General features: G+C 45.7%; 1 protein-coding gene across 7 annotated transcripts in view; it reads left to right on the top strand.

Annotated features, from left to right (window-relative positions):
• Positions 1–17,308, top strand: part of SLC23A2 (solute carrier family 23 member 2) — a 128,351-nt gene that overhangs the window by 92,662 nt on the left and 18,381 nt on the right. For 6 of the 7 annotated variants that reach the window (XM_036321636.1, XM_036321635.1, XM_036321638.1 and 3 more), the window contains 5 exons: positions 3,312–3,400; positions 4,366–4,436; positions 5,317–5,498; positions 14,182–14,302; positions 14,805–14,961. In XM_036321636.1, coding sequence (XP_036177529.1) covers positions 3,312–3,400; positions 4,366–4,436; positions 5,317–5,498; positions 14,182–14,302; positions 14,805–14,961 — 620 coding nt within the window. Of the gene's footprint in view, positions 1–943; positions 1,174–3,311; positions 3,401–4,365; positions 4,437–5,316; positions 5,499–14,181; positions 14,303–14,804; positions 14,962–17,308 lie in introns of those variants that run through there. The other variant, XM_036321640.1, reaches the window with a different exon arrangement.

Below are 17,308 nucleotides of genomic sequence, written 5' to 3'. Positions count from 1 at the left end.
GAGGCAAGAACCTGGACCAATTTGCTTGGAGCGCAGGTGTGTGAAGGGGCTGGTGAGATGTGAGGCCAGAGGATGTTTTGAGGTCACCTGGGTACCAAGGGGGAAATGGGAATACCTCCAGCAGGGTTTCTTTTTTTTTTTTTTTTTTTAATTTATTCAGAGAGGAAAGGAGAGAGGAGGAGAGTGAGGGAGAGGGAGATAGAAACATCAGTGATCAATGACGAGAGAGAATCATTGATTGGCTGCCTCTTTCATGCCCCACACTGGGATCGAGACTGCAAACTGGCCATGTGCCCTGACCAGGAATTGAACTGTGACCTCCCGATTCATAGGAGCCACGCTGGTTGTCGGGCTGGGTATGTTCTTTTGCTGTCCTGGGGTAAAGCCCACTGTGGGGATGTATCATGACAAAGGTGCCTATCTGCTCAGAATTTTTCTTACATCTAGTGACACTATCAACTTTAAAAACTTAAGTCTGAAAAAATCCACCACCTCTTCACATATTTAAAATATATTTTCCTGTAAACAAAGTCAGCCAGCTTTTTCTGTCAAGGGACAAGCAGTAAATATTTCAGGCCCGTATCGTCTCTGTTGTGACTGCCCGACTCTCCCATCGAAGCTCGAAAGCAGCTGTCAACACCTCGGAAATAGATGAGGGTGGCTGTGTCCCATAAAACTTGACTCATAAAAACAGGTAATTTGCCAGATTTGGCTCATGGGCCCGTTTGCCAACCCCTGGTGTGAAGTAGGGCAGGGATTCATTGCTTTCCTTCCCAGTCGTCAGTACAAAATAAAATGGCAGTCTTGGCTACCTGGGGAGGGTCAGATGCTGGTGTGAGTGAGATGCAGAGAGGAGAGCCGAGGGTTGACCGTTAACTGGGGAAGTGCCTCTTGTTTGGTGCAGCCACATGCCCTTGTAGCAACTTCCCTGCGAGTAATTCAGCCAAGCCGCTGAGTTATGCTGCCCGTTACGGAGACCACACGTACCTGCTGGGGTGCCGACTGCTGCTTCTTTCAGACGGCACTGCTGTGGCAGACAGTGTGTGTGGCCAAATGTGGGCAGAAAGCCGCCACGTGCAGCCTTTTCCCGTCCTCGGGAAACTGTGTCCGGGGCAGCACTTGCGGGAATTATCACCCACTTTTGGAGGAACCCAGGGTCCTGGTTGTTTGCAAGTGAGTGAGCTGGTTTGTTTGCTGCAGTGCTCTTAGGGCTTCTGGTCGGGGTGATGCCATAAAATGCTTGCTCAGAAAGGTGCCTCGGTCAAGTGCAGACTGAGGTCGAGTATAGGTCATGCCCCAGAAGGAGAACCCAGAGCCAGTGCTGATTGCAGTGGTTCCCAAGGACAAGCTCTCTAAGTGCAACCCATGGTACCTGGTCCTAAGATGCATCGCTTGAAATCAGGAACGACAACAAAACAGGTGCCGCTTAGACCATTTGAGATGGCATCCATTTCTAACTCGATGCTGACCTCCCTTTACCTTTTCTGTACATTTCTGAAAAATTGTGCTTAAGGAATTTGTCTAAATCAAGCAGTTTTTTTTCCCTCTTTTGATATACTACATTCCCACGTGAGGTGACTTCACTTCCATTTTTTTTTTATGACTTTTTATTGATTTTTGAGAGAGAGAGATCATTGTGAGAGCAGAACATCGATCAGCTGCCTCCTGCATGACCCTCACTGGGGATCGAGCCCACACCCCAGACATGTGCCCTGACTGGGAACTGAACCCGCCATCTTCCGGTGCACAGGACGGCACCCAACCAACTGAGCCACCCCTTCGAGGGCCACTTCCACTTTTTTTTTTTTTTTTTAAATATATTTTATTGATTTTTTTTACAGAGAGGAAGGGAGAGAGATAGAAAGTTAGAAACATCGATGAGAGAGAAACATCGATCAGCTGCCTCCTGCACATCTCCTACTGGGGATATGCCCGCAACCCAGGTACATGCCCTTGACCGGAATCGAACCTGGGACCCCTCAGTCCGCAGGCCAACGCTCTATCCACTGAGCCAAGCCGGTTTCGGCACCACTTCCACTTTTGACGGTACTGTGCTCTGGGATGGTTGGTGGAGGGGATGCCCATGCGACTGGCTGCCAGCAGTGCATCGGGGCTGTACCGTGCAGCCTGCCTCTGTGTCTTGAATTTCTGGACCCTGCCTGCTCTTAGTTGATTCCATTGCATGATTAAAATGGCCAGAGAACGAGAATCTTGACCCTCCTCTGGCTCAGAATGGTGTGTGTCGACTGCACTTGTAAAGCAGATGCTTGTCCTCCAGCCAGAGCCACTCTGCTTCCCAGTCCAGTTCCTGTTTCAGTCAGGGCGGGACCTGCTGTCAGCCCAGGGCGGGATGCTGGGTTCCCCCCCCCCCCCCCCCGGCCAGGGCACTCACACAGGCTGCTTCGTGGTATTTAAGAAGGATCCGGACGTCTGGGAGTTCCCAGCCCTGCAAACAGGAGCCAGTTTTTCATTTTACCCTGAAATATGTTAACAGTAGCGGTCAGGGTCTCATAGAGCCCATAAAGCCACCTTAGCAATACAGCTGTAGCAACATCTTTTGAATTTGAGTAGCTCAAGTGTTCATAAAGTTAATGTGACGTATCTAAAATACAGTTGAATGATGGAATCTGAGTATCTGCATTTAGTTGGAGGATGAGGGCAGGAGATTTTACAGAGAGTCTGCACGTTTTCTGGGTCCTTTAAAAATAAGGTTTAGAATATTTGAGTCTTTTCATGATTAAGCAGAATATTATATTTACTGTTGGTTTGTAACTTACAGCTTTTCTTTTCCTCAATAGATGTAGAACCCTAACATGATTTTGATGCTTACCTCTGATTTAGGGCAGTCTTTGACTATAATATGGAACAACAGGAAGATAAATGTTTTTCTATGCTATTCGATAATTTGAAAGGGAGGAGAAGGGTGGTGAAATAGAAGATTTACACTGATGTTTAATGAGGAGCTCACAAGCTCAGCAGAAAGAGAGACTCCCAAATGCAAAACACCCCGCCCCCAAGGGGAAAGGTGGCGATGGCAGGGCTCGTCTTGGGGTGCTGGTGCTGAGTCCAGGGCTCCCCAGGGCCTGCCGCGAGGCTGTCTGGGGAAGAGCAGCAGAGGGGAGGATGGAGAAGCCAGAGGCCCTGGCTGCCTGGCTGAGGCGATCTTTGCAGACCGGGGTTCTTTCTTCCAGGTGTGCCTGCATTTACTCATGTGCTGTTTGTCTATGGAAAAGACTGTTAAGCTATCAAATAGTGAACTACCTCGGTAGTTCCTGATGCCGTGATCATGGTTTTGGTCTCGTTTCTTTTAGGTTACCCCTGTTTCAGGCCAGTGCTTTTGCATTTCTGGCCCCTGCTCGAGCCATCCTGTCTTTAGATAAATGGAAATGTAACACCACAGGTAATTGCAGTTATTTCCACATATGTCCTTGGGGTCCTTTAACTTAGGTGATAAAAGGGAGGCCTGGACATGCTGCCCTTGGCAGCCTGAAATCCTGTCCGGAATCAGGCACAGAACACACAGACCAGCAAACAGCTTAGAACGCTCCCATCTGTGGATCATGTTTCTGTCTCTCTCTGTCCACTCGTTCATCCCTAACCCCAGAGCAAGTGAGGACCAGAAGGGACCGCATTTCTCTATGCTAATGAGATGGATATGTATGGGAATGAAGAGAAAAATATTTGTGCTATTTTTCTGCCTCTTTCTTTCAGTGGATTTTATGAACCACCAGTAATCACTCTCTTTGCTGCATCAGCATCCCTTCTCTGAAACATCTCTGCTTTTTAAGGATCTGGCTGCTGTGGTTTTCTGCAAATGACTTTCACCTCCCTCTCCCCTTTAGTGATAAGATCAGGAAAAGATAAGATAGGGGACTTGAGAAAACCAGACCTGTGGTACTCTCAAAAGACTGTTCTGTTTTTAGGTTCTAGGAGCAAAGTTTTCCAGCTTTCATTTCCTTCCATGCTCCTTGGAGTTACTTGGTGACCACTGAGTTGATTTGGAAACTGGAGAAGGCCCTCCGTTTTGTCGAGGTTTTTAAACCTTAGGCAGCCTTGCTACTGGTTTGCAAGTTAACTGCCTGCAAGGGTTGGTCTTTGAGTGAGGCTGGCACGAGCCATGTGCATCACCAGCTCAGTCAGCTCCTGCCAAGCTGGGAGCTTCAGCCCATGAATACATTCGGTTAGGTTAGTGCTGGGGAACCCGCCCCTCAGTATGGTAAGCCACACTGTTGAATTTCAGGGATGGGTATTTACACACATATACTTAAGACAGGGAGGAAATTCTTAAAAAGAGTGAAATGAATGTGTCTTGTGAAATGTCAGTGTTGTTTCAAGAAAAATTTTGTCTTTGTTTTTGTTTTCAAGATGTTTCATTTGTCAACGGAACCACGGAACTGCTGCACACAGAGCACATCTGGTACCCCCGCATACGCGAGGTAACGGCCGAGCGTGCCTGCCCGTGGCTGCTTTGTGTTTCTCCTCAGCTTCACTGTCGATTGCGCCCAAGGAATGGCAGTTGCTTGACGAAGCCGTCCCTTGCTTCTCAGCTACTGACATGTTTATCTCTGTCATTAAAGACGTCGTTCAGTTTAGATGGCATCCCTATAGCATAAAGCATGCAGAAATGCTTTGTGCAAGCAGACAGTCTTGTTTCTCACCCTTCAATTCCCTCCTCTTTCTGGTGCACCCACAGGCCTGCCCACTGGCACCCCCAGCGGAACCAGCTGAGGGGCGTGGCTCCTTTGGAAGGCGCTACAGAGGCTTGTCAGCAGGCAGCAGAACTATTCACTCCAGCCTCCGTGTTTGTGCCCGTATTTGAGGAAAGAATTAAGATAATTGTCTATTCAGTGCACTTGAACAGAACAGGTCGTGGGAATCCTTAGACATGAGAATGGCTGACAGTTTATTCAGATCTTTTACAACCTGTAAGATCATTCACCCTTCATTCAGAATCAGCCCAACTATTCTGTACAATAGAAACATTCCTTTAGCATTTTTGTCAGTTGTGCTGTCTTTTAAGTGTCCTGCAGAGACTCACTTTTTAAAGTCAAGGAGCTTTATATTGCAGTGTCCCTTAGGAATTATAAATTACGCCTGTCTCATTTATCAGCGGAAAAGGCAAGTTGCATCGTGCCCAGTCCTATAATGCTATTCTTACATTAGTCCGGTCATACATCACACCAGGAAATTTCCAGCCGTGTCATGCCAGTTGTATAATGACTTGATGCTTCACAAAATTGTCAGTTTTGGATGTGGGTGACATTGAGTAGTGATGTATAAGCAGCTTACTCATGCCTGTGCCTGCTCTTATTCCAGATTCAAGGAGCCATCATCATGTCCTCACTGATAGAAGTGGTCATCGGCTTCCTAGGCCTGCCCGGCGCTCTGCTGAAGTATATTGGGCCCCTGACCATTACGCCCACAGTGGCCCTCATTGGCCTCTCTGGTTTCCAGGCGGCGGGAGAGAGAGCGGGGAAGCACTGGGGCATCGCCATGCTGTAAGTGTTCTGACACCACTCAGTTGTGGACGGTAAAACTCTCCCCTCTTACCTCCCCCAAGGGGCAGCCTCTTGGAACATTCTGACTTTAGGAGATAGGTTTTGTTTTAAGTCAGAATGGTCTGACAGTTTGAACTTGATTCACTTCGTGCCAGGGAATGGATGGTGTTTTAGAGTCTGAGTTGGGAAGGTATGTCAAAGACTTGGCAGTGATGTGTAGGGGAAAGGACGTAAGGTTTCAAACTTCGCGTGGTGCCATTAGCTCTTGACTTTTGAAGTCATACGAAGTCTGCATGAATTGAAATACCTAGAATCTGCCTTAGCTGGTTTGGCTCAGCAGATAGAGGATTGGACTGGGACCGAAGGGTCCCAGGTTTGATTCCGGTCAAGGGCACATTCCCAGGTTGCGGGCTCTATCCCCAGTTGGGGGAGTGTAGGAGGCAGCCAATCAATGAATTCTCTCTCATCATTGATATTTCTATCTATCTATCTCTCTTCCTCTCTGAAATCAATAAAATATATTTAAAAAAAAGAAAAATACCTAGACTCCTTTAGAGGAGACTCAAAAATATATCCCAACTAGCAGGAGACAGATACAGCAGGAGGGTCTGTTGGTATCGGAGGAGACATGGCTCCCAGGCCAAGCGGAGCTCTGCACACATGTGTGGAGGCCAGAGTCCTGCTAGTCATCGCTGGTCCTTCTGCACAGAGCTTCAAGCCCATTAAACATGTCACTTACCCCTTTAAGTAATGTCAGTAAAGATGTCCAGGACTTCGATAATAGTGTAAGGTTGATTATTAATTAGAGCCACAGAATTCTGTATACCACAAATAGAACTCACTTTCTCTTGTGTGTCTGTAGATGAGTTGATCATATAATAGGGAAATAGTTCCAAGACTGGAATTTTACCAATCAGTAAGATTTCTGCAACAAATTAATAACACAAGAGGATTTCCAGTTGTTTTTGTTTTGCTTTGTGAAATATTCTGTAATTATTCCATAACAGGCAGCACTTACTGAGCCTGTGCGTCACTGCTATACGTAACACTTGCACGTATTATAAATTAAGGTAGGTATCAGCGTTGTCCCCACTAAGGAAGTCGAGGCATAAGGATCTAAAGCAGCGGTTCTCAACCTGAAACAATGAAAATACATCCTGCATATCAGATATTTACATTACGATTCATAACAGTAGCAAAATTATATTTATGAAGTAGCAACGAAAATAATTTTATGGTTGGGGGTCACCACAACATGAGGAACTGTATTAAAGGGTCACGGCATTAAGAAGGTTGAGAACCACTGATTAGCTGCCCAGGGTCACACAGCTAGTAAGCGGCTGGCCTGGTTTTCAAAACCCATAACACTTAATCCTGTCTCTCTGTGTTAGAACATGCTATACCAATAAAGTGGATCCTGGCATAATCATCACCCACATATCATTACAAATGAAGGTATGTGAAAATACCCAGGATTGTTCTGAATTTTCTCATTTTATTGAAGGTTGAGTAATACACTCACCAGGTTTGGTGTAGAAGGCATGTAAGAATGCTCATTCAGTGAAATGCAGTAAGTTGAAAAAAGGAGAAATTGTATTTACCATCATATAGTTAATTTAGAAATCAGTAGCAAAATGGTGAACAAAACTCCCAAATGGCTTAGAATCTTAAAAAACACACACCAAAAAACAAAAACAGTTATCAATAATTTGTAGTTAGAGTTATATATAACTTACTTATTGAAACTTCAGAATTGCTGATAATTGAGAAAATGACGATGGTAACCGCACTGATCACACTTGACCGAGTAGTCAGTGTGGTCTCTGGCTTCTCTTCTGCTCCCTTCCTGACGGTTCTCAGTGCTGTAAAGTGCTTGGCCATTATCTGTTCAAAGCCGCCTCTTCTGCGTCCTCCTCTGAAAGCTTCAATAAGACACATGCTAGACTTGTGGAAGCTGCTAGGCTTGTCATGTTGTCTGAAACCTCGCCGGGCACTCAGGACTTTGTAGCACTGGACTCTCAAGTGTGCACAGGTGGGAAATGATCTTGACTTATTTCACAAAGCCTCCCTCCCTCCATTCCTGCTCATCTCTTTCTGGTACTTCTAGACTGTTGGACCCCAAACTCTTCCTCTGCTTCCCTCTCCTGGTTTTCATCTCTTCATCTTTTTTCTGTATTCATAGGAATTTTCCTCAGCTTTATCTTAAATCCTTCTGTCGAGCTTTTTATTTTTGCTCTCATGTTTCTGGTTTTTTTTTATTTTATTATTGATTTCAGAGAGGAAGGAAGAAAGAGAAACATCAATGATGAGAGAGAATCATTGATCGGCTGCTTCCTGCACGCCCCACACTGGGGATCGAGCCCGCAACCCTTGCATGTGCCCTGACCTCCTGATTCATAGGTCGATGCTCAACCACTGAGCCACTCTGGCCAGGCTCTCATGTGTTTTTAATTGCGACGAGGCCATCTTTTCACCTGGGTGTTCATTGTGTGCGGGCAAGGCCTCCACTCTTGTTGATCACCAGGTCACCCTGAAGCACCCGGCGTGCCGTCTGTCACAGAGGAGGCAGTTAGTAAGCACACTGTAAGTGAGGGGAGGACTGGAGTGGGGTCAGACTTCACCCATGATCCTGGGGAAAGTCGAGACTAATGTCAGAGGACTTTTATCCCTAAAAGAAGCGCTGGTCTCCAGTGGTGAGACAGTGAATGTATTACATCTTCAAGGAAGAGAGAATTCCTGCACTATTTAACTTTTCTGGAGCTTTAGAAAAGAAGGGAAACCACTCAGTCAGTTTTATCTTAATGGCAAATACCGACAGAGCTAATGAAAAAGAGAGTCTGACCAACTTCTTTTTTCCTGGGGTGTGGAGCACTCAGAGCTGAGGGCAGATATGTTCGGGCATCTTTCTTTACTGTAAATCTTCTTAAAAATATTATTTTTAAATTTATTTTTATTGTTGATACTATCACAGGTGACCCCATTTCCCCCCTTTGCTCACTTCCCCCCATCCCCCACCCCTGGCTATCCTCACACTGTTTCTGTGTGTATGGGTTATGTATATATGTTCTTTGGCTCATCCCTTTACCTTCTTTCATCCAGTCCTTCCCCCCACCTCCCCTCTGACAGCTGTTGAAATCTTTTAAAACACAAGTGTGCAGAAGATTCTCCCAGAAAGGGCCTTTGGATCCAGCTCTGCATACATCTAATTTATTTTTTTAGAGCCACATCTGTAAACATCTGGGAAGAATGTCGCTTACAACGTGGTTTGGGAAAAGGCTGCTATAGATAATACAATAAAAGGACAATGAATTTTGTGTTATTTCAGGACCTCAAGGAAGGATGATTATTAGAAAACTAGAGGCCCGTTACACAAAGAGATTTGTGCAATAGGCCTTCCTTCCCCTGGCTTCCGGCACCTGGGATCCAGGCCTTTGCTCTGGCCACAGCGGAGAAGCCAAGCCTCTTTAGTCTTCAGTTGTCTTCAGTCTTCGCTCAGGCGGAGCTTTCAGTCTTGCTCCGTGCCTGCATATGCAAATTAACTACCATCTTTGTTGGGTTAATTTGCATACTCATCCTGATTGGCTGGTGGGTGTAGCAGAGTGACACCAGTTTGCATGTTTCTCTTTTATTAGTGTAGATTTATTAATAAAACCATTATGGGTCCATGTGGATTTTATTAATAAAAACTGCAGTTACAAAAAACAATAAAATTCAGTTGTATATCTCTACTGAAAACTGTTTGCAGTGTGGGAATAGAATAATCTTTCATAAGTGAGATTTTGATTAAAATGCCTCATTCTTTAATGACAAAAGACTTAAACAGGCTTCCCTATTATAATCAGAAACCAAGATAAGCATGCTTATTACCACCATGTCATTTAAAGTTGTCCTGAATGTGCTAACCAATGCCTAAGACAAGAAAATCTATAATAATAAAAGTGTAATATGCTAATTAGACCAGATGTCCTTCCTGACGAAGCTGGGCCGGAGGGAAGCCTGGGTCCCGGGTGCCAGAGGGAAGCCAGTGCCAGCAGCCGGGGGAAGGAAGGCCTACTCTTGCATGAATTTTGTGTATTGGGCCTCTAGTCTACACTAATAAAAGAAACATGCAAATTAGTGTCACTCCGCTACGCCCACCAGCCAAATCAGATGAGTATGCAAATTAACCCAACAAAGATGGCGATTAATTTGCATACGCAGGCTCGGAGCGAAGACTGAAGACAACGTGGAAGGAAGCCAAGCGCTGCAGAAGGGAGCGAAGCTGCAGAGAAGCAAGCGGGGCAGCGGAGGCGGGAGGGAAGCAAGCGGGCCGGCCGAGGCGGGAGGGAAGCAAGCGGGGCGGCCGAGGCGGGAGGGACGCAAGCGGGGTGGCCGAGGCAGGAGGGAAGCCTGCCTCGGGGGGTTTCACTCCCTTCTCTGCTTCGCTCGGGCCGCAGGAAGCCCTATTCTTGCAGAAATCTTTCTGCAACGGGCCTCTAGTTTAGCAATAAGAGGAAATACAAATAGCTAATTAGTGTTTTAAAAGGGTTACTCTTCCTACCCAGTTATCAGCACATATTCACAAGGATTCCTTTAGCTGTGTGTGTGTGTGTGTGTGTGTGTGTGTGTGTGTGGCAGGGTGGGGATCAGGTTGTACAGCATGGATCCCTTAGTCACTCCAATAGAAATGGCATTTAGAGACATTTCTTAGGGGAAGGTAAATGTGGTGACATTTCTAACACCTTGCATAGGGCCTTAATGAGAACTGTTTTTTTCTTGAGAAAACTTTTTTTATTTAGGGATAATTTCAAACCTTTTCAAAAGTAGAGAGAATAGTGTAACAAGCCCTCCTGTACCATCACCAAACACTCATGAGAAGTCTCATTTTATCTGTACCCCCCAAATATTAAATTCTAGCCATTTGAAATTTAACAGTAAATAAACAGGGAAATCTAAGGTAAAGTAATTCCCATCCTCAAAAAAATCTGCTCATGATTAACTAGTAAAAAGTTAACATTTATCCTTTCATATTTTTGTTGTTTATGCATAAATATAAGCATATATACACATACAGCTTTACCATTATATTATTTTATAATTTGATTTTCACCCCAACATTTTTTGTTGGGCTCACCTTCCCAAGACAATGTGTTTAGATCTATTTCATTCTTTGTAAAACTGCACAATGTTAAATAGAAATAGTCTGTAATCTCTTTAACCATTCCCCAGTTGATACTCATGAATGTTGATTAAAATATTTGCTATTGCAAACTATGCTGAACTAAGTAATGTGTAAAGAATGAATGTGAAAGTACAGGATGGTAAGTTTTTTTTAATTGATGAAATTGGTAGAGACTTTAAAATATAAGGCCCTGTGGTACAGAGAGCAACAGATGAGTGTCTTGGTCCCTGGGTGGCACTGTAAGTTCACCCCACCTTTCTGCTCATGTTTGGCGGTGTGCATCAGGAGCTTTTACGTAAGTTATTTCCTGTTTGACAGACCCGCTCTGGCCCTGGGAACTTGTCATCAGGAGACACTCAGGCAGGCGCCAGGGATGGGCCATCCGTCACAGTTTCTGTTGCTCCCGGTCGCACCTATGGGAATTGTTAGACAAGACGTGCTGCGTCTGTAAGATGGAATGCTGAGCAGCACTAAGGTGCTGGTGCAGATCTCTATCTTTCAAGGTCCTGGCATTAATAGGGCTACAAGCTGGTTGGGCAACAGCATGTAAAGTATGAATCCACTTTGGGTCAGAGGATGACCTGTTTGTGCTCTGAGGGCAAGGATCACTGCAGGCTGTCCTGTCTCCCTTTCTAACCCCAGGATGACCCATACGCATCCCAGGCATGGAAGCCGTTCACTGTTAATAGACCAGAATGCTGCGTAGTTGTCACCAGCGGTGGAATGATGGGTGATCTTAAGGATTTTGTCCTTTTTTTTTTTTTTTTGCTTATCTGCCTTTTATAATTTCTCTACATTTTAGTGTATATTTCTTGAATAATATTTGTAAGGTAAAAGAAAGGTCAACAAACAAGCCGTATGTTAATGTGAAGTGGGACTCGCTGGCTGTGGTGGCAGAACCCTGGCCTGAGGATGTGGGGCTCAGATCCGTGTCTCTTTTCTGTTCAGCCAAGGTGTGCGAGCATGGGCACCCCCCCACCTCGTGCCTCTGCTGTGGGACTGCCTGGCTTACCTGCCCCACAGGTGTATTTGCATATGAACATAACCTAGAAGCAGACTAGTTTTAGAGTGGAAAGAAAATGAGCACTCATCTGCCAGTCTACTCCCTTAATTTGCGTTGCAAGATTTGGGTCCAAGATCAGGGTGTCCTTCCCTGAATTCTGGGTGTGTCCCTCATCTTTTTAATTAATTAATTAATTAATTAATTAATTATTTTTTTTGTAATCTTCACTCAATTCCATTGCTTTTTAGAGAGAGTGGAAGGGACGAAGAGAGAGAGAGAGAAACATCGATTGGTTGCCTTCTGCACACGCCCCAACTGTGATCGAGAATCTAACTCACAACCCTTCAGTCAGTGGGCCGACGCTCTAACCACTGATCAAAATCGGCTAAGGCCCTCACCCTTTTTAATTAATTTAAAATATGGTGTTATTGATTTTTGAGAGGAAAGGAGAGATAAAAACATCAATGATGAGAGAGAAACATTGATCAGCTGCCTCCTGTACGCCCCCTACTGGGGATCGAACCCTCAACCCAGCCATGTGCCCTGACCCGGAATTGAACTGTGAACTCCTGGTTCATAGGTTGACATTCAATCACTGATGCATGCTGGCCAGGCCGAGCATTCTTTTTTAAATGTGCTTTGAAAAGTGATCACCATAGTGCAGGTGTAATTGTCACATGGGTGTCACCTTGCAATAATCTATATATGTAAAAGCCTAAATAACCGTTATGACCGGAGGACTGGCTGGTAGCTGTGACGCGCACTGACCACCAGGGGGCAGAGGCTCAATGCAGGAGCTGCCCCCTGGTGGTCAGTGCGCTCCCACAGCCAACCTCCCACCCATGGCTGGCCAACCTCCTGTGGTACCTCCCCCTCAGCCAGCCAACCTCCCGTGGGGAGGGGTGACTGGGCAAGATGGCCCCAATCGCTGGCCAGGCTGAGGGACCCCACCCGAGCATGAATGCGCGCACCGGGCCTTTAGTGATAACAGTAATAGCAGACATGGGACCTTTTTGGCTCTAAATGTTCGCTTTGAAATAAATCAATAGCATTTTTTAAAACATGAAAATTTCATGTTGGTCTAAGTTTAAAATAAATCAGTTTTAGTGTCATTGCTATATCATTTTTGTTGTTCAACTTCACCACCCCAGAGAAATTGGAATCACTTGGGTACTATGCATGCTTTCAACCTTGAACTGGTACTGGCCTGGTGACCTTGTGGTAGGGCAGAGACCCACCCCCGTCACTGGGATAGCGAAGCCCAGGGTAGGCAGGGAGACAGCAGAGCACAGGCCTGTGCTCCAGCCGGCTGCAGTCCCCACCTCATTAGGAGTGTTACAGTGGAACTGCACTTGACTGACCGCTGTCAATGGAGCGGATAATTCCATCTCAGCCGTTGGAACCGTGCCCAGGAACAATTAAGCTTAGCTTTGTTCCCACTCTTCCTGCCAACTCTGTCTCGGGTTATAAGTGAAAGAGCGCGTCCCGCTGGATGATGAAGTACATCACTGTGCACCTCTATTGTTTCAGCGATGGGAAGCCACCCCACACCTGCCACACTCGGGCACTGGACTGAGGATGCGTCGGGACCTGCTGCAGGGAGGGCACCCGACATCACTGCCTCCTGTAGCCTCAGTGCAGCTGGGTCAGGAGTGTGGGTCAGGGTACAGGGGCCCCTGCACCTGCCCAGGCATCCCAGCCCTTATGGCCCGTGTTGCAAAGTGGTTCAGAGTCCAGGCTGTAGAGTCCTGGCCCACCCACCCTGCAGACTTGAGCGACATGATCTTGGACTTTGTCTCTCTAAAGTGGATGATTATAGAAGCTACTGCAGAAGGTTGAGATGATGGGTGGGAAGACCTTCGCATAATGTCTGACATACACAAACATCTCACAAGTATTAATATTAATATTGCAACCTACTGTATATAAGTTTCTTAAATATTGAAGCTTTTTTGCTTTTTAAAAGTAATCTTTTTCCTTATAAGTAAACCAGAAAATACAGAAAAGTAGGAACAAATTTGCATATTATATTGCCACCTGAAGCCAATTCCTCTGAGCATTTTGGGTCCCATCTTCATTGTTTGCACGTATGTGTGTGCGTGTGTACACGGACACTTGTGCGACAGTTGCTTGTTTTTTAGTTACTTTGTAGTTATAATTAACACTCCACTCTGCATTGTATCTGTCAGCCTGTCTTTTTCTCGACATAGCATGGGTTTCTTCCATCAGCGTGTACATGCTTTGGGTTTATCTTGTTCTATTTTGGGAAGTTTAGCCAAAGCATGTACATGGTGACTTTCGTTTCTACATCAAGAAATGCTAAGAGAAAGAGTTCTGATATCTTTTCAGAAATGGCCTTTACAAAATATATGATTTCCCAAGTAATAGTTAAGAGGACTAGCCACTTTCTAGAGAAGTGAGTTGAACATATGTGATCACTTTGCCATTGAAGGTTTGAGTAATATTTTAAGATACAGACAAACAGCTTTGAAACTAGTTTATTTTCTCTCTCTCCTCAGGACAATTTTCCTTGTATTACTGTTTTCTCAATATGCCAGAAATGTTAAATTTCCCCTCCCAATTTACAAGTCCAAGAAAGGATGGACTGCGTACAAGTTACAGCTTTTCAAAATGTTCCCTGTAAGTAGTTACTTTTTTTTTCTCCTGACATATATTGCCTTTGGTTCATGATGTAAAATGTTTAAGTGAAAGGAGGGTTTCAGCAGGTCTGTGCAGGGGCCCTAGGCTGTGTGGTGACATTGGGGTACTAATGACCCCCCCAACTTGCTGTGGACTTCCAGTCTGAAAGTGGCAGAAGCTTCCGATTCTGAAATCCTTTAGGGGGACATTGGCTGTCCTGGGACTGAGGGCGGTCTGGTTCCACGCTGTCTCTGAGGGACACTGTCCGTTATCTTTATTAGCCAGACTTAGGGTGAAAGTAACTTTACCTGCAGACAACTCCTCTCTCTAAATCTGAGCCCATTCAAGCAATAGGCTTTCAGCAGATCTGTTACGGGTGTTTTGAGCGAAATAGTGGCAATGGTGGGTTCTGGGCTGTGGCGCTCAGACTGTAGGAAGGCATACGTTTTGGCAGCAGCCGCCCCCTCTGTGGCTAACAGAGCCTTTGTTTTGACCCTTTCAGATCATCCTGGCCATCCTTGTGTCCTGGCTGCTCTGCTTCATTTTCACAGTGACAGATGTCTTCCCTCCCGACAGCACCAAGTATGGCTTCTACGCTCGAACAGACGCCCGGCAGGGCGTGCTTCTGGTGGCCCCGTGGTTTAAGGTCCCGTACCCCTGTAAGTATTCTTGTGGCAGGGGGGTCAGGAGCTCATGAGGGCAACTGAGAGGCCTTGGAAGTTAGCAGAAGGCTCTGCAGCAGGAGAAGCCTTCTCGTCCCTGTAGGTCTTAGCATTCTGGTCATTAGAGGATTCAACCCCCAAAGAAGGGAGGTCCTGTCCCTTCATGAGCACAGAGACTAACTAGCTCCCTTCTCAGGTTAGCTAGTTGGTTCTTTGGGTTCCACTAGGGTGAAATCCTAGACAAGAGGCCTCTTGCCAGGTTTGAGGTCTAGTGGCCTGGATTTAAGGGCAGCTCATAGAAACACAAGTACAGAGCCATGTACCCAGGCCCAAGCCTCTGAAGTGAGCAGACTGGAGTGGGAGGGTCCTGAAGATTAGCAAGCAAACTGCTCAAGCATGATGGGATTTGTATAATCTTATAATGGGGAGCTCTAATCTTTTAAAATTTGGTCCAGCTGTCAGCGGTAAACTGATATTCACAAGTGCATGGAAGATGGATCATAAGTTAAGATTTAAGTGTTGGATAACTCTTGGCAAGGTGGTGGGGGAGGCAGTCCCCAGCTGAGGTATCATTTGGATTCACTTGTGCTGGGAAGACCCCTCCCCAGTCGTTATAAACGCTGAGTTGTTCTGTGGCGTAGACTCCGTTCTGACATTGGGGCTTAGTTAGAGAAGCCTGAGCTTGTTTATTCCCCTGCCCATAGCAGACACATTTTCGTGTTTTATAATGACAAGGAGAGAAAGCAGGAAAGGCCAAGAATATTAGGCCTGGGTCAGAGACAGCTGTTGTACTCCTGTTAAATGATGGCAACATTGGCAGTTGTCCTTTCTGTTCTTGACACATTTACAAACACTTAAAAAAATGTAGCCTTTCTAAAATAACACTTTCATCAGATCATATGGTCAAGTATATATGTATGTACATAATGTACTCCTCTCCTTTTTTAAAAAAAATGCATAGTTCATAAATCTATAATAATAAAAGCATAATATGCTAATTAGATCAGACGTCCTTCTGGACGAAGCCCGGTGGCAGGGCCGAGCCCCTTGCACAAATTTTGTGCATCGGGGCTCAAGTATACATCTAATCTGAGATAAAGAGATTAAAAGTCAGTTGTGGAGGCAGCCAGGAGGTGTCCTGGGAGGGCAAGTAGGAGGAAGCCCCCACGGCACATGCTGGGTGGTCCTCCACCTGTGCAGGTGGCTCCTGAGAGGACGCAGGTGGGCTCCTCGGAGAAGCAGCTGAGAGACTGCTGTCTGGCTCCCATCCTGTCACCCCCAACCGCGCGAGCTGCTGTATTGTCCAGGGAAAAGCTACCCCAGAAAGCCAGGTGGATTTGGCCTAGTTTGGAGTCCAGCTTTCAAATATGTCACTGTCTTTATGTTCTGTCTTTAGCATGCTAAGAATTTCCTGGACTGGCTGTTAAAATACAGATTTGGGGCCCAAAATGTCACCAGTGCTGAGGTTGAGAAACCCTGCTGTAAATAAAGGAGAGATGAAACAACAGTAAATATAGAAGGCTGGAAGCCAACAAGGTTTTAAATATATATAATCTGAAGAAAAGTCCAACATGTAAAAGATTACAAATTTAAAATGTTGAAGTAGATGGAATAAGGATCTTATAGATCAAAATTAAGGACTTCAGGCACAAGGGGGGAAAAAATAGAAAACAGAGTAAAAGGCAATTTCTGAAAAAATAGTAAGTAACAAAATGAAATAAAAATTTCTTCCCTAAATCAAGACACTAAACTGTGAAACCACAACATGACATCAGCAACAAGGTAACCATAGAAAGTATATTAAAAATACAAAATGTTGCTTGATAAAGAAATTATCTGCATGAGAAAAATCTGTTCCAAACCCACCGGAGATGAGCTGTTGATCAAGCCCGCTTAGGGTAGGCATAGAGCGCGCTGGGCCGTTGCCCGTGGACGTGTACCTTGACCCTCTGACCACGGGCCTCTGAGTCCTCTGTCTGCTCCCATGGAGTGAAGTAGCCCAGGTGGGAGCAGTTAGTTCTGTCCTCATGCACACTCCAGGCATATTGTGCACATCGGACTTCATGTGTCACCTTTTTCTTCCCAAACTTGAAGTTGCGCCCCATTACCTCTGAGACAGAGGCCAGTCGCCTCTAGGTGGCGCATGGAGCCCTCCTAAACATGCCTGCCCTCCTGCTGATGGGTGGGCGCTGCCCTTCTGAATGCCCTCTCCACTCAGCTCTTGCTCTCTAGACTCTCCGGACAGGGATTGTCCTCTTCCTGCCTTCCCAACTTCCTCTTGCTGTGACCCAGTTTGGGTTGCCTCCCTTTGATGTCTAACCATTACACTGTTCTTGGCTCATTC

This window comes from Myotis myotis, unplaced genomic scaffold (genome assembly GCF_014108235.1).
Source record: "Myotis myotis isolate mMyoMyo1 unplaced genomic scaffold, mMyoMyo1.p scaffold_m19_p_9, whole genome shotgun sequence".
Classification (NCBI taxonomy): Eukaryota; Metazoa; Chordata; class Mammalia; order Chiroptera; family Vespertilionidae; genus Myotis; species Myotis myotis.
Note: the sequence above shows the minus strand (reverse complement) of the source record. Positions and strands in the feature narration are given on the sequence as shown.